Source organism: Rana temporaria, chromosome 2, assembly GCF_905171775.1.
Source record: "Rana temporaria chromosome 2, aRanTem1.1, whole genome shotgun sequence".
Lineage (NCBI taxonomy): Eukaryota > Metazoa > Chordata > Amphibia > Anura > Ranidae > Rana > Rana temporaria.
Genome location: NC_053490.1, coordinates 44,288,451 through 44,309,948, shown reverse-complemented (window position 1 = coordinate 44,309,948; position 21,498 = coordinate 44,288,451). Strand labels below are relative to the sequence as shown.

The 21,498-nt window shown below is 43.5% G+C and overlaps 1 protein-coding gene across 1 annotated transcript in view; it reads right to left on the bottom strand.

Annotated features, from left to right (window-relative positions):
• MTNR1B (melatonin receptor 1B) overlaps window positions 1-21,053 on the bottom strand; it is a 259,954-nt gene extending 238,901 nt beyond the window's left edge. Inside the window, exon 1 of the mRNA XM_040340139.1 lies at window positions 20,729-21,053. Coding sequence (XP_040196073.1) covers window positions 20,729-20,954 — 226 coding nt within the window. The 5' untranslated portion in view covers window positions 20,955-21,053. The remainder of the gene's footprint in view (window positions 1-20,728) is intronic.
• Between the last annotated feature and the right edge of the window lie 445 nt (window positions 21,054-21,498).

Below are 21,498 nucleotides of genomic sequence, written 5' to 3'. Positions count from 1 at the left end.
CACCTGTCCTCCATTCATAGAGCTCTTTTCATTGGTGGAAGGTATAGTACAGCTTCTAGGAATGGAGGGGGTGTAAAGGACGGGCATAGTCAGGCATAGTCAGGCATAGTCAGCCTTTTTGATGACTGCCTGTGACAGATCCAGACAATCCTATTAACCCCTGAAGAGCCAGAAGATTAAAGTTGCATGGGGTATTTGGGGAGGGGGAGGGGCAGAGGACTTTAAATTTAAACTAAGAGAGCAGCCACGAGCACAAGAGACATTTCAAATGAAATATTAGTACCTTCTTTTGTGCATCTGTCCTTTTTTTTTTTTTAACTAAATGTGGGTTTTGAATAAACGCTGATATTTTTCATCATTAGCTACTCAGCAATGACAGCATGGCTATTAAAAGTAAAAGCAATTCTTGCAGAGTTTGTATTCTACAACACAGAAACTTTGCCTACTTTGATATCATGTGAAGCATGAAATGTTTCCGCATATTATTAGAAGATATTTTAAGGGTGATATAATGAGTGGGGATGATGGTTTCCTATTCACTAGACATGTGCACATCAAAAAATTACGTTTCGTTTCCGTAGATTCGTAAAGATTCGTAATTTCGTAAGACGCAAGTTTTCATATTCGTATTTTCGCAACAGTTTAATTTCCGTTGATACTGAATGATTTGTAATTCTGTCTAATTTATTTTCTTTGATTCGAAATTCGTAAGTTTGTTAGATACCGTATTTATCTGCGTATACCGTGCACAAACTTAGAAGGGAAGTTTAAGAAAAAAAAAAAAACTTAAATTTTTCGGTGTCCGTCTGCTGTCTTGCCCGGCGTCCATCGGCGGCCTTGTCCGGCGTCTGTCTGCGGCCCATCCAGCCTTGTGGGTGTCCATCTGCGGCTTTGGAGGTGTCCATTTGCTGTCTTGCCGGATTTCCTGTGTCCTGCAGGCGGAGCCGAGCGTGGCCGAGCCTAGCCGAGTGTGCAGTACACTCGGCTCGGTTTGGTCTATGTCGGTTTCTCTCGGCTTCTCTCGCGATCCTGCGGGCGGAGCCGAGCGTGGCCGAGCCTAGCCGAGTGCGCAGTACACTCGGCTCGGCACGGTCTATGTCTGCTTCTCTCGCGGTCCTGCGGGCGGAGCCGAGCGTGGCCGAGACTAGCCGAGTGCGCAGTACACTCGGTTCCGCTCGGTCATTGTCAGCGGCGTTCAGAGAAAGCGGGGATCGGCGTATAACACGCACCCACGATTTTACCCTGATTTTATGGGGAAAAAAGTGCACGATAAATACGGTAATAATTTTCGTTTATTCAGTACGCTATTCGTAATTTAGTAATTGTTATTTTTGTGAGATTGCTTTTTCCGTTCATTTGTAACATTGTTTTGTTTTCGTTGATTCGTGTCTACTGCCGTGCTTCGAATGGATTAGTTCTTTCGTAAATACATTGCGGTCATTCGCAATCTCGTATTTTTGTTTCGTTTTCAACGCGTGGCTATAGCCTCCTTCCGTGCTTCGAATGCATTCGTACTTTCGTAAATACATTGCGGTCATTCGTAATGTATTTTAGTTTCGTTTTTAGCACGCAGCTATAGCCTCCGCCCCTTTACGCCATTTTGAGAGGGTGTATCTTGCTTAAAGTGGATGTAAACCCCAACAAAAATTGTTTTTCTTTTTGCTGTCACAATGTAGAGTATAAGATTCCCTATCATCTGTGCCCAGTCTTGCCACAAAGAGTTAATCCAGCTCTGAGCAATCCTCTTTTCTTTTTTCAGTGAGATAAACGGACAAACAGGAGAAAACTTTTGTCCGTTCTTCCCCCTTGCTGTGAATGACAGGTGATTTACATATCTCATGCACTAGCCCGAGACAGGCATTATTTTTTAATTCCCACCCCCACTCCTTTTCTGAAGTCATGTGGTTACTTTTCTGGATTTTGATTGGATGTTAGTGATCATAGCAGAATTTAGTGTAAGAAATACACAGGAAAAAATGCATGTTGACAAGGGGAGTGTAGAGGAGGGCGGGGAGTCTACTGACATCACGACTCCACCCACCAAGCTCCGGACAACAGACCCACCCACAGAATCTGCAGTTTTTCAGTTCTTATAACAGACAGAGGGGAGACATTTGACAGGTGAGGATACATGCAGGAGGCTTGTATATTCTTATAGATCAGCACTATGGTAGTAGTTTAGAAAGGATGAGAGTGGGTTTACATCCACTTTAATTTCTAATAAGTCCTGGACTCCCAGTCAACTTCCTTAGTCACGAGACCTGACTCAGTCTCCTCCTCAACTGAATCTGAAAAGATTCAGGAATGCATTGTAACTCAGACACAAAAGAGATAAGCTGATTGGCTAAGATATTAAGTAAGATACATCACTCACTACACTGCCCATTCGAAAGAACGATTCGAGAGCACGAAATTACGAACAGACAAAGAAACAAACGAACATACGAATGAAAATACGAACATACGAAAATACGAACATACAAATTAAGATACACTTTCTTACACTGTCCATTCAAAAGAACGATTCGAGAACAGGAACAAACGAAATTACGAACATACAAAGAAACAAAATTACGAACACACAAATTAAATACGAAAACAAACAAAATTACGAACAGACAAAGGATTGAAAATACGGAACGCAAATCATTCGTTATAGATGTAATTTTCGTTCTTATACTGTTTCGGTGTTTCGTATTTTCGCAAGCTTGTCCATTTGTAAGTTCGTATTTTCGCATGTTCGTTATTTTGCTTATTCGTAATTTTCGTATTTTGGTTTATTCAGCTATTCGGATGTTCAAATTTTGCCCTGAATGTACGAATACTAACAAATTCGTACGAAAATCCATTTATTACGAACCAAATCGCACATGTCTACTATTCATATCTTTCTGTCCAACGGTCCTATAAGGGAAAGCTACCAACTGTCCTTCTTATGCCAGTAATGCTCTGTATATAAGGTAATATTATATATTTATATTTTTAGAATAATATAATATCTAGAGCAGGATATAATATAATGTATAGAGCCAAGGTCTCCACTCTTATGCGTACAGGGACCACATTGTATATTTTACAAATATTTGCAGGACAAAAAAATCACCCCCCCCTTATCATTAGAGCCCCTCCCTTCCCATCTGAGTCCCCCTTTCACATCAGACTTTCACATCAGAGCCACCCCTTTTACATCAGAACCTCCCCCCCCCCTTCAAATCAGAGCCACAAGAACTTTATTGGCATCCCAGTCTTAGACACCATACACACTATTAGATTTTCTGCAGATTTTTGTCTTCAGATTAACCAAAACCATGTAATATAAGGTCAAACCTTAATGCCCTGTACACACGATCGGTTCGTCTGATGAAAACGTACCGGTGGATTTTTTCATCAGATATCCGATAAAGCTGACTATCATCAGTCTTGCCTACACACCATCAGTTAAAAAAACGATCATGTCAGAACGCTGTGACGTAAAACACAACGACGTGCTGAGAAAAATTAAGTTCAATGCTTCCGAGCATGCGTCGACTTGATTCTGAGCATGCGTGTATTTTTGACCGATGGATTTCCCCACAGACGATCGTTTTTTTCTATCAGTTTTTTAACCATCAGAAAATTTTAAAACAGGTTCTATTTTTTTTCACAGATGGGAAAAAAAACAATGGGGCCCACACACGATCGGTTCGTCCGATGAAAACGGACCATCAGACAAACCGATCGTGTGTACAGGGCATAAGAGTTTCAATTTGTATGCAATCAGGTTTTGGTAAATTTGAAGTCAAAAATCTGCAGAAAATCTAATAGTGTGTATGGGGGTCTAAGACTGGAATGCCAATAAAGTTAATTTGCGTGTAAAGGCAAGTGTCTCAATACTTTTGGCAATATAGTGTATGTATAAGCATACAGTATACAGGCTGTAGTAATGTGGCTCATCAAGAGCTGTAGAACTATGGGCCAAATTCTCAAAGGAGATACGACGGCGTATCTCTGAGTCTGAGCCGTCGTATCTATGCGCCTGATTCATAGAATCAGTTACGCATAGATTTCTATTAGATCCAACCGGCGTAAGTTTCTTACGCCGTCGGATCTTAACTGCATATTTACGCTGGCCGCTAGGGGCGTGTACGCTGATTTACGCCTAGAAATATGTAAATCAGCTAGATACACGAATTCACGAACGTACGCCCGGCCGACACAGTAGATACGACGTTTACGTTAGGCTTTTCCCGGCGTAAAGTTACCCCTGCTGTATGAGGCGTACATGCGGCGTACCAATGTTAAGTATGGACGTCGTTCCCGCGTCGAATTTTGAATATTTTACGTCATTTGCGTAAGTCGTCCGTGAATGGGGCTGGACGTCATTTACGTTCACGTCGAAACCAATACGTCCTTGCGGCGTACTTTGGAGCAATGCACACTGGGATATTCCACGGACGGCGCATGCGTTGGGTCACAAGTTATTTACATAAAACACACCCCCCTGTTCCAAATTTGAATTAGGCGGGCTTACGCCGGCCTATTTACGCTACGCCGCCGCAACTTACGGAGCAAGTGCTTTGAGAATACAGCACTTGCCCGTCTAAGTTCCGGAGGCGTAACGTAAATCGGATACGTTACGCCCGCGCTAAGATACGCCGATCTAAGAGAATCTGGCCCTATATGTTTAAACTAAGCTAGGCAGCTGTTGACTGTTTTGACTTCTACCACCTTCACGGAAATGGCTAGCTATGCCTTCACTTGTAGTTCCACTGTAGGGTTCAATATTTAGTTGGCCCACCCTTTGCAGCTATAACAGCTTTAACTCTTCTGGGAAGGCTGTCCATAAGGTTTAGGAGTGTGTCTATGGGAATGTTACTTCCAGAAGCGCATTTGTGAAGTCAAGCACTGATTGGACGAGAAGGCATTACTCGCAGTCTTCACTCTAATTTATTACCAAAGGTGTTCTATCGGGTTGAAGTCAGGACACTGGTGCGCGCAGTCATGTTGGAACAGGAAGGAGCCATTCCCAAACTGTTCCCACAAAGTTGGAAGCATGAAATTATCCAAAATATCTTGGTATGGTGATATGCCTTAAAAGTTCTGTTCACTTAAACTAAGAGGCCAAGCCCAGCCCCTGAAAAACAACCCCACACCCTAATCCCCCCTCCACCAAATGATTTGGACCAGTGCACAAAAAAAGGTCCATAAAGACATGGATGAGCAAGTTTGGGATGGAGGAACTTTACTGGCCTGACCGCAACCCAATATAACACCTTTGGGATGAATTAGAGTGGAGACTGCAAGCCAGGCCTTCTCATACAATATCAGTGCCTGACCTCACAAATGCACTTCTAGAAGAATGGTCAAACATTCCCATAGACACTCCTAAACCTTGTGGACAGCCTTCCTAGAAGAGTTGAAGCTGTTATAGCCACAAAGGGTGGACCAATTCGATATTGAACCCTACGGACTGAGACTGGGATGCCATTAAAGTTCACGTGCATGTAAAGGCAGGTGTCCCAATACTTTTGGCAATATAGTGTATGTATATACATACAGGGCCAGATTCTTAAATGAGATACGATGGCGTATCTCCAGATACGCCGCCGTGTCTCTGAGTTGCGCGGTCGTATCTATGCGCCTGATTCTTAGAATCAGTTCCGTCGAATTCCGCGGCGAGTATGTAAATTAGCTAGATACGCGAATTCACGAACGTACGCCCGGCCGACGCAGTACATTTACGCCATTTACGTTAGGCTTTTCCCGGCGTATAGTTACCCCTGCTATATGGTGGCGTAAGTGCGGCGTACCAATGTTAGGTATGGCCGTCGTTCCCGCGACGAAATTTGAAAATTTTAAGTGGTTTGCATAACTCGCACGTGAATGGGGCTGGACGAAATTTACGTTCACTTCAAAACCAATACGTCCTTGCGGCGTATTAGGAGCAATGCACACTGGGAGATTTCCACGGACGGCGCATGCGCCGTTCGTGAAAAACTTCAATTACGTCGGGTCACACAACATTTACATAAAACACGCCCCCCTGTCCCAAATTTGAATTAGGCGGGCTTACGCCGGCCAATTTACGCTGCGCCGCCGCAACTTACAGAGCAAGTGCTTTGAGAATACAGCACTTGCCCGTCTAAGTTGCGGAGGCGTAACGTAAATCAGATACGTTACGCCCGCACAAAGATACGCGATCGTACGTGAATCTGACCCACAGTATACAGGCTGTAGTAATGTGGTTCATCAGGAGCTGTAGAACTATATGTTAAATCTAAACTAGACAGCTGTTTGGTCATATCTAAATCTTGGTGATCCTATGGTCAGTTCTCTGGGCACCATGTCTGATACGCTTTTTTTCCATAAAATTATCTAGACTTTTAACAAGGTAGGTCACATGGACTTCCCTTGACACTCCCCAATTGCTCGGCTTGGGAATGTGATAACATGTGCATAGCCAATTTGCACACACATACTAGGGCCAATTTACAAAAGAAGACAATTAACCTATCAGCATGTCTTAGGCGCGTGAGAGGAAACCCACACAAGCACAAGGAGAATATGCAAACCCCATGCAGATAGCATCCTAGCTAATATTCAAACCAAGGACCCCAGAGCTGCCAAGGCATAAGTGCTAACTACTAAGCCACTGCGCCCCCCGCCCCGAAGCCTGTATAATTGGCCCACAAATCAGATATATCACTTCCACTAATTAGTACACCTCATCAATTCTCCAGTTAGAATAATTAGCGATTCAATACTCTAAACAACCATTCCGGCATCAGATCCTTAATTAACAAACTTCACCCTGCATGGATTCTGGGGAAGTGCCAAACACCGAGTGTTAGTTAAAGGGAACTCAGACTTACAGAAATACCTGTGGTCCTACTTCTAACTCGTAAGTGCTATTTACCTGTCTGACATGTTGATCCTCCAAATGTCACTAATTATAATACTAAGTCAGTCAGGGGTCAAGTCCTGGGGAAAAAAGTGTGGGAACTCCCACCCAAGATCCACTCCCCCACCAAAAAAAAAAAAATTACATGCTTATATGCATAATTACTAAACCGCATGGGTTTTTTTTTGATCCACTTTTTTTCGATACAGTTATCGCGGGATTTAGAAAGAAGCAAGTTCTTTCTAAATCCTGCGATAACTCGCGGCCGACCTCCGCAATGTCTCCTGGGAACAATGACAAAAGCTCCCAGGAGACATTGCGGCATCGAGGAAGTGACGGAATACCCGCACACTACCCGATGAATCCATATACAGGAAGCGGCCAGTAACAAAGGATTACTAAGTTTCGCCTGCCCCTGACAGTGACTCGAGCTGGGCATCGCCGCTTAGTGAAAAATTGGCTTGGGCGGCTCGGCTGCTCTAGTCCTGCAAAGGGAACTGCGTTCCTGCTGTGAAAAAAGTGCAGGAACTCCATTTCCACGCTTTCCCGCAGGACTAGAGCCCTGAAGTCAGTGCCTAAAACAGAGGATCAGCATGGCAACATTATAAAAAAAAATCTCAGGGCAATCAACTACTGATGATGATAATCAGAGCAAACTTCAGCCCTGTCATTCCATACTTACTAAACTGTTTATATCATATTCACAACTTAAAAAAATACACCAGACAACATGAAGTGAATGATAAGAAGTAAACCCAAAAATAGATTCATTGGGGGTTATTTACTAGAGGCAAATCCACTTTGCACTACAAGTGCAAACTACAAGTGCACTTGAAATTGCACTGAAAGTGCACTTGGAAGAGCAGTCGCTGTAGATCCGAGGGGGACATGCAAGGAAAATAAAAAACAACATTTTAGCTTGCACATGATTGGATAATAAAATCAGCAGAGCTTCCCCTCATTTCAGATCTACTCCTCAGATTTGCACGTCCTAGTGCACTTTCAATGCAATTTCAAGTGCATTTTGCACATGTAGTGCAAAGTGGATTTGCCTTTAATAAATAACCCCCATAGTGTTCAAAAGCGATGTAATTTCCGGTGACATTTTCAGCAATGTGCTTTTCAGTACCTGGGACTTTGCTTGGTCGTCAGGGACAGGTGACAATTTTGCACAAAGTTACTTCCAGTAACACTTTGACAGAATAATGTACCATATTTATCGTCGTATACCGCGCACTTTTTTGCCCTGAAAATCAGGGCAAAATCGTGGGTGCGCGATAAACGCCGATACCCGCTTTCCGGCGCCGAGTTTGAATACTGCACCGGCATATACTGAGCGCAGTACACTCGTGTATAGTCGGGCAGTCTCGGCTCCTCCCGCGCTCATGTTCTGGACGTACAGGACGTGAGCGCGACAGTAGCCGAGCCTGCCCGAGTGTACTGCGCTCGGTATATGCCGGCGCAGTATTCAAACTCGGCGCGGGAAAATGAGAAACGAGCAAGGAGGATGCCGCAGAAGGACGCCGGACCCGACGAAGAGGACACCCGAAGCCGCAGACGGACGCCGGACCCGACGAGGCCGCCGATGGACGCCGCGCAAGACACCAAAACTGTAAGTACAAAATCCTTTTTTCCACAGGAATTTCTGGCCAACTTTAGGGGTGCGCGCTATACGCGGGAGCGCGCTATACCCCAATAAATACGGTAATCACCATACTGTTCCTAGGCTGAGATACAGTAATTAATAAGTCCCAGAATGTGACATGTTTGTTAATTATGAATAGATTTCATAATTTATTTATGTGTTTTTAAATTTTAACTTGAAACACAGAAGTTTAAAAAAAACGAATGGAAAGCAAAACAATTTTCTTTCATTTTTTGCCCGTTTTTTCCACAGCTCATGTGGGCTAAGTCCCAGGTGACATTGCGCCGCTACATAGGAACGCCTACTCCCACTGGAGTGAGAACCCGGAAGCCGGGTGGAAAAGAACAATAATACGGTATGTACAGCGAAAAAACAAAAACAAACAGCATACTGTTACGCCGTGTAAATAGATACCCAACATGTCACCCTTCAAAATTGCACACACTTATGGAATGGCGCCAAACTTCGCTACCTAAAGATCCCCATAGGTGACGCTTTAAATATTTTTACTGGTTACATCTTTTTAGTTGGAGAAGAGGTCTAGGGCCAAAATTATTGCTCTCGCTCGAACGTTCGCAGCGATACCTCACATGTGTGGTTTGAACACCGTTTTCATACGTGGGCGGGACTTACGTGTGCGTTCGCTTCTGTATACGAGCACACGGGAACAGGGGTGCTTTAAGTGGGTAAATCCTTCCGGGCTGAAGTGGTTAAATATTAACATCCACCTTTAAGAAATTGGCTCCTAAAAATACACACCTATATGATAGGAATCAAATCTATGAAACCTAGCATGACGAATAGCTGAGATTTTATAGCACCACTTATTTCAAGAACAATGGATTTTTTTTAAGCCTACAAATGTTTCCTGTGAAGGTTTTTAATTTATTCAACTGGACTCTTCTGTAATGTTGAAGATGTTTCATTGCTTTATTAAGCCCGTTTTTCTCAAGAAGTGGTCTGGAGAAGCTATCAAGAAGGGTTGGAATCTATATATTGGTCTGGGTTGATTTGCTGTTTAAATAAAAAAACATGGCCCTGGTTCACATTGATGCTACTTTGAAATCGTTACTTAACCACTTAACCCCCGGACCATATTGCTGCCCAAAGACCAGAGCACTTTTTGCGATTCGGGACTGCGCCGCTTTAACTGACAATTGCGCGGTCGTGCGACGTGGCTCCCAAACAAAATTGGCGTCCTTTTTTCCCCACAAATAGAGCTTTCTTTTGGTGGTATTTGATCACCTCTGCGGTTTTTATTTTTTGCGCTATAAACAAAAATAGAGCGACAATTTTGAAAAAAATGAATATTTTTTACTGTTTGCTGTAATAAATATCCCCCAAAAATATATAAAAAAACATTTTTTTTCCTCAGTTTAGGCCGATACATATTCTTCTACATATTTTTCGTAAAAAAAAATCGCAATAAGCGTTAATTGATTGGTTTGCGCAAAAGTTATAGCGTTTACAAAATAGGGAGTATTTTTATGGCATTTTTATTAATATATTTTTTTTACTAGTAATGGCGGCGATCAGCGATTTTTTTTCGGTACTGCGTCATTATGGCGGACACTTTGCACACTTTTGACACATTTTTGGGACCATTGGCATTTTTATAGCGATCAGTGTTATAAAAATGCATTGGATTACTATAAAAATGCCACTGGCAGTGAAGGGGTTAACACTAGGGGGCGGGGAAGGGGTTAAGTATGTCCCTGGGTGTGTTCTTACTGTGGGGGGGGTGGCCTCACTAGGGGAAACACTGATCCTCTGTTCATACATTGTATGAACAGAGGATCAGCATTTCCCCCCCTGACAGGACCGGGAGCTGTGTGTTTACACACACAGCTCCCGGTCCCCGCTCTGTAACGAGCAATCGCGGGTGCCTGGCGGCGATCGAGCCCGCCGGGCACACACACGGGAGTCGGGGGCGAGCGGGGGGCGCGCGCGTGCACCTCCGGTGGCGCGAACGCGCTCCTAGTGGCCGCTCGAAGAGCGGACGTATAGCTACGGCTCTCGCCCAGGAGAGCCGACCTGCCGCCGTATAATGACGGTGGCTGGTCGGCTAGTAGTTAAAGTGAATGTAGAGCTATTTCTAAGTAGCAAGGTCAGCGCGATTTCACGTGCTACTTGATAAACATTTGTGTGGCTTCATGCACAGATGTCTATTAAAGTTGCACCTGAAATCGGCAAAAGTAGCGCAGGAACTACCGCTAAATCGGTGTTGCACCAATTGGAACAGTGCCATTTCCTTCAATAGGCTGCGACATGTCATGCGATTTTATCTCTCAAATTGCATGACAAAACGCTCCAATGTGAACCTAGGCGTACTGATAGAAATATGCAGGCTGCCATTGCAGGTCTCTCCTTCAAATAACGACAGCTGCCTGGCTGTCATGCTAATTCACCCAGTTGAGTTAAGCAGTTTGCAGTTGAGGAGTTCTAAACTGACTTGCTGAATACTTGTTGTGCTGGTTGTGGGTTAGAGTCTCAGAAAGGACTGAAACGGGAGGGCAAGCTTGAGAGTGTCCCTCAGCACAGATTTGCATTAAAGTGGAGGTTCACCCTAAAAACTATTTTTTTACATTAAAAAGTACAATAGTAAGTACATTTCATTTCGGCAGTTTTTTTTTGCTCTGTACTTACCTTTATATCCGGATTTTGCCCAGGGCTTCCACGTTCTGACGACTCCGGGACTGGGCGTTCCTATCCCAGCCTCAGGGTTCCGATGACTGCGGGACTGGGCGTTCCTATCCTTCCGTTCGATGATTGACGGCTTGTGAAACAGGTGACCTGTCGCAAAACGCGCGTCACCAGATTTCCGGAAATACCCGAGCTTAGAGTCGGCACTATACGGTGCCTGCTCCCGCCGTGTAGAGCTGACTGCGCAGGCGCCGTATAGTGCCGACTCGCTGCTCGGCTCTTTCCGATGTCTGGTGACGCGCGTTGTGCGACAGGTCACCTGTTTCACAAGACGTCAATCATCGTACGGAAGGATAGGAATGCCCAGTCAAGCAGTCATCGGAACCCGGAAGCCCTGGACAACATCAGGTAATAAAGTATGTACCGAGAAAAATAAAAAAAAACTGCCTAAATGTAGTGTCCTTAATATGCTGTATCTGCCAGATGCAATTTAATTTTTTTTTTTTTGGGTGAACCCCCGCTTTAAGATATCTATATCCAGGGGCGGACTGACCATTCGGGCCCCATGTCACTTGGGGGCCCCCTTCAGGGTTGCCAGCCTCAGTAAAACCAGGGACAGTATGTAAAAATCATTTTTTTTTACATCTGTCCCTGAAATGTCCCTTACCGACATCCTTTTGGTCTAAAAATCCCAATATTATAACTGCCCCACCTCTTCAGTGTGTGCATGTATATTCTGTGTGTATAGATACTGTGTGTGTATACTGTGGAGCGGAGAAGACCCCCGGAAAGCGGGAGAAGACCCCTGGAGAGCAGAAGACCCCCCCGGAGAGCGGAAGAAGAAGCCTCCCCTGCTAAAAGAGCTAAAGAAGACAGGGAGGGCCTCCGGAGCAGACTAATAAAATATTTTAATACCCTGTGTTTATTTGTGTTTATACCACTTTGCTTATTAAAGGGGGCTTCCAGATTCCGATAAGCCTCCCGCCCGCATACCCCGACAACCAACGGCCAGGGTTGTCGGGAAGGGGCCCTGTCCTCATCAACATGGGGACAGGGTGCTCTGGGGTGGGGGGGGCCCCGCAGTGCGCCCCCTGCCCCAGAGCACCCGACCCCCCCATGTTGAGGGCATGCAGCCTGGTACGGCTCAGGAGGGGGGGGCGCTCGCTCGTCCCCACTCCCTTCCTGGCCGGCCGGGTAGCGTGCTTTGGATACGGGTCTGGTATGGATTGTAGGGGGACCCCCTACGTCGGTTTTTCGGCATAGGGGGGGTCTCCCTACAACCCATACCAGACCAAAGGGCCTGGTATGCTCCTGTGCGGGGGAACCCATGCCGGATTTTTATTTAAAATTTGGCGTGGAGTTCTCCCTCTCGGGATGCATAATGCCGACGCTAGAATTGGCGGGAATCCAAGTCGGATCCCCGTCGCTTCTATGACAGCTTTGTCTCTATCGCGGCAAGCCAGCTCGGCGCTGGCTCCCGCGATGGGGCTCGCAGGTGGTCAATCTCGCCGAGAAAGGGAGCGAGATTGACACAATATCGCGGTCACCCACTGTATGTGTGTGTATACTGTGTATGCATACTATGTATGCATACTGTATGTGTGTGTGTGTATACTGTGTGGCCCCATAATCTACTGCCTGGAGGCCCGATAATCTCCTATTGCCTGGGGGCCCCATAATCTCCTATTGCATGGGGCCCCATGAGTTGTCAGTTCGCCCCTGTCATATATATATATATATATATATATATATATATATATATATATATATATATATATATATATATATATATATATATATATATCAGGAAAAGACACGCAGCAAAGACATATCAAACAGCCCAGGTGCAATTTATGGAATATGCAAATATCCATTCAAGATATGAATCGCTAAGAGTGTCTTGTTTCCCTGATGCCTGTATCTATATAGTGCAGTTATAATTTGTATTTCTTTGGAATACAAAAACCTTATTACATTTAAATTCAGCTCACTACAAACATTATAAAAGGTCTGGTCAAACAAAATGAATCTGAGTAATGATGAGAATTTAACCTTGCAGCCCTAGACGGAGGAGCTGTATGATGCAGCATGCTCATTTTAAAAGCTAGGACAAATTCCCAGACCCTGACCCTTCTTACTGATACTAAACCCAGCTGTCAGCTGAAGAATGAAATGAACATTTAGAAGGTTAAGAGGGGGTTTTAACAGCACATTTAATGAATAGAATAAAATGTCCTGGGACATTTTCCAAAAACTGGAACTGTTGACAGCTATGGAATAAACTGTTGATAGTTATGGAATGAACTGTTGACAGTTATGGAATGAACTGTTGGCAGTTATGGAATGAACTGTTGGCAGTTATGGAATGAACTGTTGGCAGTTATGTTTATGGAAGGCAAGGATTTGGTGCAACACAGACTTTCTCAACCAGGGTTCCAAGGAGCGTTAAGGTTCTTTCAAAGGTTGCTGGGGGCTTCCTTGGGCAATGAGAAATCTCTGCCTCTCAAGTAACCACTAACAACAATGATCTTTTTTGCTTTTGGAAAGGAAGGTGGTCTTCCCTAAGACCACCAATGGAAGGAGCATTCTGACTAAAAGCCAACAATGTAAAGAGCATCCTTCCTAAAGACCACAAATGTAATGAGAATTCTTCCTAAAGACAACCAACGTAATTATCATTCTTCCCAAAGACCTGCAATGTAATATACATTCTCCCTAAAAAATGCAGAAGTAATAGGCATTCTTCCCAAAAGGCCACCAATGCAATGGACATTTTTCCTAAAGACCACAAACTTAATGAACATTTTCACAAAGACCACCAATGTAAGGATGAATTTTCCTAAAGACCTTTAACGTAATGGGCATTCTTCCCAAAGACTATACATGTAATGGGCAGTTTCCCCAAAGACCTCCAATTTAAGAAGGATTCTTCCCAAAGACCTCCAATGTAATGGGCATTAATTTCCAAAGAGCGCAAATGTAATGAGCATTCTTCCCAAAGGCCACCAATGTAATGAGCATTCTTCCCAAAGACCATTAATGTAAGGAGAATTATTCCCCAAAGACCTCCAATGTAATTAATATTAATATTTGTAAGGAGGATTCTTCCTAAATACCACAAAATTAATGGTAAATGTTCTCAAAGACCACCAATGTAAGGAGGATTCTTCCTAAAGACCTCCAATGTAATGACATTATTCTCAAAGATGACATTTGTAATAGGCATTTTTCCCAAATGACCACACATTTAATGGACATTGTTTACAAAGACCAAATAAGAGGAGCATTCTTCCTAAAGACTAGGGTTGAGCGAACCCGAACTGTAAGTTCGGGTTCGGGTTCAGTGTTCGGCAATGTATTGGCGCGCTGCAGGGCAGCCAATCACCATTTGTTTTAATTGTGTGACCTAGAAGCCATCACAGCCATGCCTACTAATGGCATGGCTGTGATTGGCCAGTGCAGCATGTGACCCAGCATGTGACCCAGCCTCTATATAAGCTAGAGGCACATAGCACAGCACCTCACTCTGCTTTAGTTAGGGTAGGGAAAGGCTGCTGCTGCTGCTTTTAGGGAGAGAATTAGATAGGAGTCAGACTGTCCTGCTTCAGAAATCAAATTACATCAGCGCTGCATATGTTCCTGTGAGATACTCTGCATTAGATACTTTAGGGAAAGGTTCCTGATTGTGCTTATAGGGACAGAAATATATAGGAGTCAGTCCTGCTTCAGAAATCATATTACACCAGCACTGCATATGTTCCTGTGAGATACTCTGCATTAGATACTTTAGGGAAAGGTTCCTGATTGTGCTTATAGGGACAGAAATATATAGGAGTCAGTCCTGCTTCAGAAATCATATTACAGCAGCACTGCATATGTTACTGTGAGATACACCCTTTAGATACTTATTTTCAATTGTGCTATTCAAAAAACATCCATTTAGGGCAAAAAAAAAAAATTGCAGTGTTTCCTCCAGTGTTTGCAGTTTTTCCTCCATATCTGTACGTGTGAGATAAACACTTTAGCTAGTGTTCTTCTATTGTTCTATTCAAAAAACACCCATTTAGGGCAAAACAAAATATTTTGCAGTGTTTCCTCCAGTGTTTTTTTTTTATTTTTTTTTTTTTTATGTTATTTTAACCACTTAAGGACCTTAGGTGTTTTTCAGATTTGGTGTTTGCAAGACTAAAACAGTTTTTTTTGCTAGAAAATTACTTACAACCCCAAACATTAAATATTTTTTTTCTAACACCCTAGAGAATAAAATGGCGGTCATTGCAATACTTTTTGTCACACCGTATTTGCGCAGCGGTCTTACAAGCGCACTTTTTTTTTGAAAAAAATCACTTTTTTTTAATTAAAAAATAAGACAACAATAAATTTGGCCCAATTTTTTTATATATTGTGAAAGATAATGTTACGCTGAGTAAAATGATACCCAACATGTCACGCTTAAAAATTGCGCCCGCTCGTGGCATGGCGTCAAACTTTTACCCTTAAAAATCTCGATAGGCGACGTTTAAAAAATTCTATAGGTTGCATCTTTTGAGCTACAGAGTAGGTCTAGGGCTAGAATTGTTGCTCTCGCTCTAACGATCGCGGTGATATCTCACTTGTATAGTTTTAACACCGTTTTTATATGCGGACGCTACTCACATATGCATTCGCTTCTGCGCGTGAGCTCATCGGGACAGGGCGCTTTAAAAAAAAATTGGGGGGGGGGGGGTTCTTATTTATTATTATTTATTTTATTATTTTTTACACTGAAAAAAAAAATAATTGATCACTTTTATTCCTATTACAAGGAATGTAAACATCCCTTGTAATAGAAAAAAGCATGACAGGTCCTCTTAAATATGAGATCTGGGGTCAAAAAGACTTAAATGCAAAAAAAAAAAATGGAAATTTTGTCATTTGAAAAAATGAAATTTAAAAAATGTGCCTTTAAGACGCATGGGCAGGACTGACGTTTTGACGTCACTTCCACCCTGCCAGGCTATGGGGACGGGTGGGGGCCATCTTGCCCTTGCCATCTTGCCCTAAGATTTAAGTGAGTTATTCCTAAAAATCACAGGCCTACAGTATAAAACACCAAATTTCCTTGCAAATAATTGTACCGCTTTCAGCATGTTTTTTCAGACAGAATCATACCGCCAGGGAGGTTAAGTGGTTAAGTTATTTCCCTATCCACATTTATTTGCAGAGTACTTGCCATGCTCTTACCAACATTTTGCTGCCATTTGAAGCCCTCTAGCCCTTTCCATTAGTGTTTTAGAGACATTTTTGTACTGAAAAGTTCGGGTCCCCATTGACTTCAATGGGGTTCGGGTTTAGGGTCAAGTTCGGGTCCCGAACCCGGACTTTTTTCCGAAGTTTGGCCGAACCCGTCGAACCCGAACATCCAGGTGTCCGCTTAACTCTACTAAAGACCACAAATGTGAGGAGCATTCTTCCTAAAGACCACCAATGCAATGGACATTTTTCCTAAAGACAGCAAACTTAACAGACATTCTTCACAAAGACCACAAATGTGAGGACCGTTCTTCCTAAAGACCCCAAATGTGAGGAGCGTTCTTCCTAAAGACCACCAGTGCAATTGAAATTTTTCCTAAAGACAGCAAACTTTTTTCACAAAGACTACAAATGTGAGGAGTGTTCTTCCTAAAGCCCATAAATGTGAGGAGCGTTCTTCCTAAAGACCACTAATGCAATAGACATTTTTCCTAAAGACAGAAGACTTAACATACATTCTCCACAAAGACCACAAATGTGAGGAGCGTTCTTCCTAAAGAGCACCGATGTAAGGGAAGTTCTTCCTAAAGTCTTCTAATGTAATGGCATTCTTCCCAAAGATGACTTGTTTCCCAAAGCCCACAAATTGTATGGACATTGTTTACAAAGACCATAAATGTGAGGAGCGTTCTTCCTAAAGACCATAAATGTGAGAAGCGTTCTTCCTAAAGACCATAAATGTGAGGAGCGTTCTTCCTAAAGACCATAAATGTGAGGAGCGTTCTTCCTAAAGACCATAAATGTGAGAAGCGTTCTTCCTAAAGACCATAAATGTGAGGAGCGTTCTTCCTAAAGACCATAAATGTGATAAGCGTTCTTCCTAAAGACCATAAATGTGAGGAGCGTTCTTCCTAAAGACCATAAATGTGAGGAGCGTTCTTCCTAAAGACCATAAATGTGAGGAGCGTTCTTCCTAAAGACCACCAATGCAATAGACATTTTTGCTAAAGACCTCAAACAGACATTCTTTAGAAAGACCCCAAATATGAGGAACGTTCTTCCTAAAGACTCCAAATGTGAGGAGCGTTCTTCTTAAAGACCCCAAATGTAAAGAGCGTTCTTCCTAAAGACCCCAAATGTAAAGAGCGTTCTTCCTAAAGACCCCAAATGTGAGGAGCGTTCTTCCTAAAGACCCCAAATGTGAGGAGCGTTCTTCCTAAAGACCCCAAATGTGAGGAGCGTTCTTCCTAAAGACCACCAATGCAATACATTTTTTTCCTAAAGACCGCAAAACTTAACAGACATTTTTCACAAAGACCCCAAATGTGAGGAGTGTTCTTCCTAAAGACCACCAGTGCAATAGAACATTTTCCTAAAGACAGCAAACTTAATAGACATATTTCACAAAGACCACAAATGCGAGGAGCGTTCTTCCTAAAGAGCACCGATGTAAGGGAAGTTCTTCCTAAAGTCTTCTAATGTAATGGCATTCTTCCCAAAGATGACATTTGTAATTGGCATTCTTCCCAAATGACCACTGATGCAATGGACATGTTTCCCAAAGCCCACAAATTGTATGGACATTGTTTACAAAGACCATAAATGTGAGGAGCATTCTTCCTAAAGACCACCAATGCAATAGACATTTTTCCTAAAGACCTCAAACAGACATTCTTTAGAAAGACCCCAAATGTGAGGAGCGTTCTTCCTAAAGACCCCAAATGTGAGGAGCGTTCTTCCTAAAGACCCCAAATGTGAGGAGCGTTCTTCCTAAAGACCCCAAATGTGAGGAGCGTTCTTCCTAAAGACCCCAAATGTGAGGAGCGTTCTTCCTAAAGACCCCAAATGTGAGGAGCGTTCTTACTAAAGACCCCAAATGTGAGGAGCGTTCTTCCTAAAGACCCCAAATGTGAAGAACGTTCTTTCTAAAGACCCCAAATGTGAGGAGCGTTCTTCCTAAAGACCCCAAATGTGAGGAGTGTTCTTCCTAAATACCCAAAATGTGAGGAGTGTTCTTCCTAAAGACCCCAAATGTGAGGAGTGTTCTTCCTAAAGACCACAAATGTGAGGAGCGTTCTTCCTAAAGACCATAAATGTGAGAAGCGTTCTTCCTAAAGACCATAAATGTGAGGAGCGTTCTTCCTAAAGACCATAAATGTGATAAGCGTTCTTCCTAAAGACCATAAATGTGAGGAGCGTTCTTCCTAAAGACCATAAATGTGAGGAGCGTTCTTCCTAAAGACCATAAATGTGAGGAGCGTTCTTCCTAAAGACCACCAATGCAATAGACATTTTTGCTAAAGACCTCAAACAGACATTCTTTAGAAAGACCCCAAATATGAGGAACGTTCTTCCTAAAGACTCCAAATGTGAGGAGCGTTCTTCTTAAAGACCCCAAATGTAAAGAGCGTTCTTCCTAAAGACCCCAAATGTAAAGAGCGTTCTTCCTAAAGACCCCAAATGTGAGGAGCGTTCTTCCTAAAGACCCCAAATGTGAGGAGCGTTCTTCCTAAAGACCCCAAATGTGAGGAGCGTTCTTCCTAAAGACCACCAATGCAATACATTTTTTTCCTAAAGACCGCAAAACTTAACAGACATTTTTCACAAAGACCCCAAATGTGAGGAGTGTTCTTCCTAAAGACCACCAGTGCAATAGAACATTTTCCTAAAGACAGCAAACTTAATAGACATATTTCACAAAGACCACAAATGCGAGGAGCGTTCTTCCTAAAGAGCACCGATGTAAGGGAAGTTCTTCCTAAAGTCTTCTAATGTAATGGCATTCTTCCCAAAGATGACATTTGTAATTGGCATTCTTCCCAAATGACCACTGATGCAATGGACATGTTTCCCAAAGCCCACAAATTGTATGGACATTGTTTACAAAGACCATAAATGTGAGGAGCATTCTTCCTAAAGACCACCAATGCAATAGACATTTTTCCTAAAGACCTCAAACAGACATTCTTTAGAAAGACCCCAAATGTGAGGAGCGTTCTTCCTAAAGACCCCAAATGTGAGGAGCGTTCTTCCTAAAGACCCCAAATGTGAGGAGCGTTCTTCCTAAAGACCCCAAATGTGAGGAGCGTTCTTCCTAAAGACCCCAAATGTGAGGAGCATTCTTCCTAAAGACCCCAAATGTGAGGAGCGTTCTTACTAAAGACCCCAAATGTGAGGAGCGTTCTTCCTAAAGACCCCAAATGTGAAGAACGTTCTTTCTAAAGACCCCAAATGTGAGGAGCGTTCTTCCTAAAGACCCCAAATGTGAGGAGCGTTCTTACTAAAGACCCCAAATGTGAGGAGCGTTCTTCCTAAAGACCCCAAATGTGAAGAACGTTCTTTCTAAAGACCCCAAATGTGAGGAGCGTTCTTCCTAAAGACCCCAAATGTGAGGAGTGTTCTTCCTAAATACCCAAAATGTGAGGAGTGTTCTTCCTAAAGACCCCAAATGTGAGGAGTGTTCTTCCTAAAGACCACAAATGTGAGGAGCTTTCTTCCTAAAGACCCCAAATGTGAGAAGCGTTCTTCCTAAAGACCCCAAATGTGAGGAGCGTTCTTCCTAAAGACCACCAATGCAATACATTTTTTTTCCTAAAGACCGCAAACTTAACAGACATTTTTCACAAAGACCCCAAATGTGAGGAGCGTTCTTCCTAAAGACCACCAATGCAATAGACATTTTTCCTAAAGATCTCAAACAGACATTCTTTAGAAAGACCCCAAATGTGAGGAGCGTTCTTCCTAAAGACCCCAAATGTGAGGAGCGTTCTTCCTAAAGACCCCAAATGTGAGGAGCGTTCTTCCTAAAGACCACAAATGTGAGGAGCGTTCTTCCTAAAGACCACCAATGCAATAAAAAATTTTCCTAAAGACCACAAACTTAACAGACATTTTTCACAAAGACCACAAATGTGAGGAGCGTTCTTCCTAAAGACCCCAAATGTGAGGATGAGGAGCGTTCTTCCTAAAGAGCACCAATGTAAGGGGTATTCTTCCTAAGGACTACATTCTAGCAATGCATGTAAAAATGAGCAGGGGTAAAAGCAGACTGGAAAGTTATTCCAGTTATCCTCCATGGTAAAAGATTGAGAAAAGCAGATCCAACATTAAAAAATAAGACACGTTTTTATGCTGATATTTGTAAAGTAAAGAAAACCAGGACCATTTCCAAGGACATTACTTTCAGAAACCTCCATAGGCAGAAGCAACTCCTGGAATTTCGGAAAGGAGCAGTAAAATAAGGGTTCAGTCTAGTAAGAGGGTGATGGGTAGAGACAATACAGGGATATTTTCGGGGTGACAGATGGAAAGCACAGTGCTCTTCTTACCTGAATTCCTCAGCTTCCTATTCTTCAGCACCGAGATGATGACCAGCACACTGCCCAGGATATCCACCAGGGTGGTGAGGATCAGCACGCTGGACAGCGCAGTCACCAGCCAGGCAGCCCGGGGAGCGCTCCCGTCCAGCGGCTCTCCCTTCTCCAGCGCACAGCAGTTCCTCGCCCAGGACGCATTGTGCAGCATGGCTAGCGCTGTCCTCGCCTTGCCTCGCATCTCACGTGCCTAACATTTAGCGCAGATAAGTCGCAGAGACTGAGACAAGTTTCCACTGCTGCTGCTGCACCTTGCCAAGTGTGAGGACAGGTACCGGAATCCAAGGTGATCACAGGTACAGGATGGGGATTGGATAGTGAGGGGGGGGGGGGGGGGCTGATCAGCTGACTCCAGTGAAGTTGGGGGGGGGGCTGTTGTGCAAACCCAACTGGAAAAACAGAAAAACGTGCAATTGTAAAAAAAGGGGAACAAAAAAGGAAGTCAGCAGCAAGCCAACAGGATCGCAGGCACCAGGGAGTTAAATGTGACAGCAGAGGGGATGTGATGTGGAGCATACAGAGAAGTGCAGGGAGTGACAGTCACACACTACAGAGGTGGCTGGAGCAAGAGACAGTCCACAGCAAAGGCTCCCTCATACATTATACAGCCCCCCTTCCTATGGCACATCTTATGCCTGGAGGATTAGCTGCAAGGATAACTTTGTCCCACAAGGTAAGCTAGCAGCTGCAAATAAAGGGAAAGGGAAGGGGGGGCTACAAAGTGC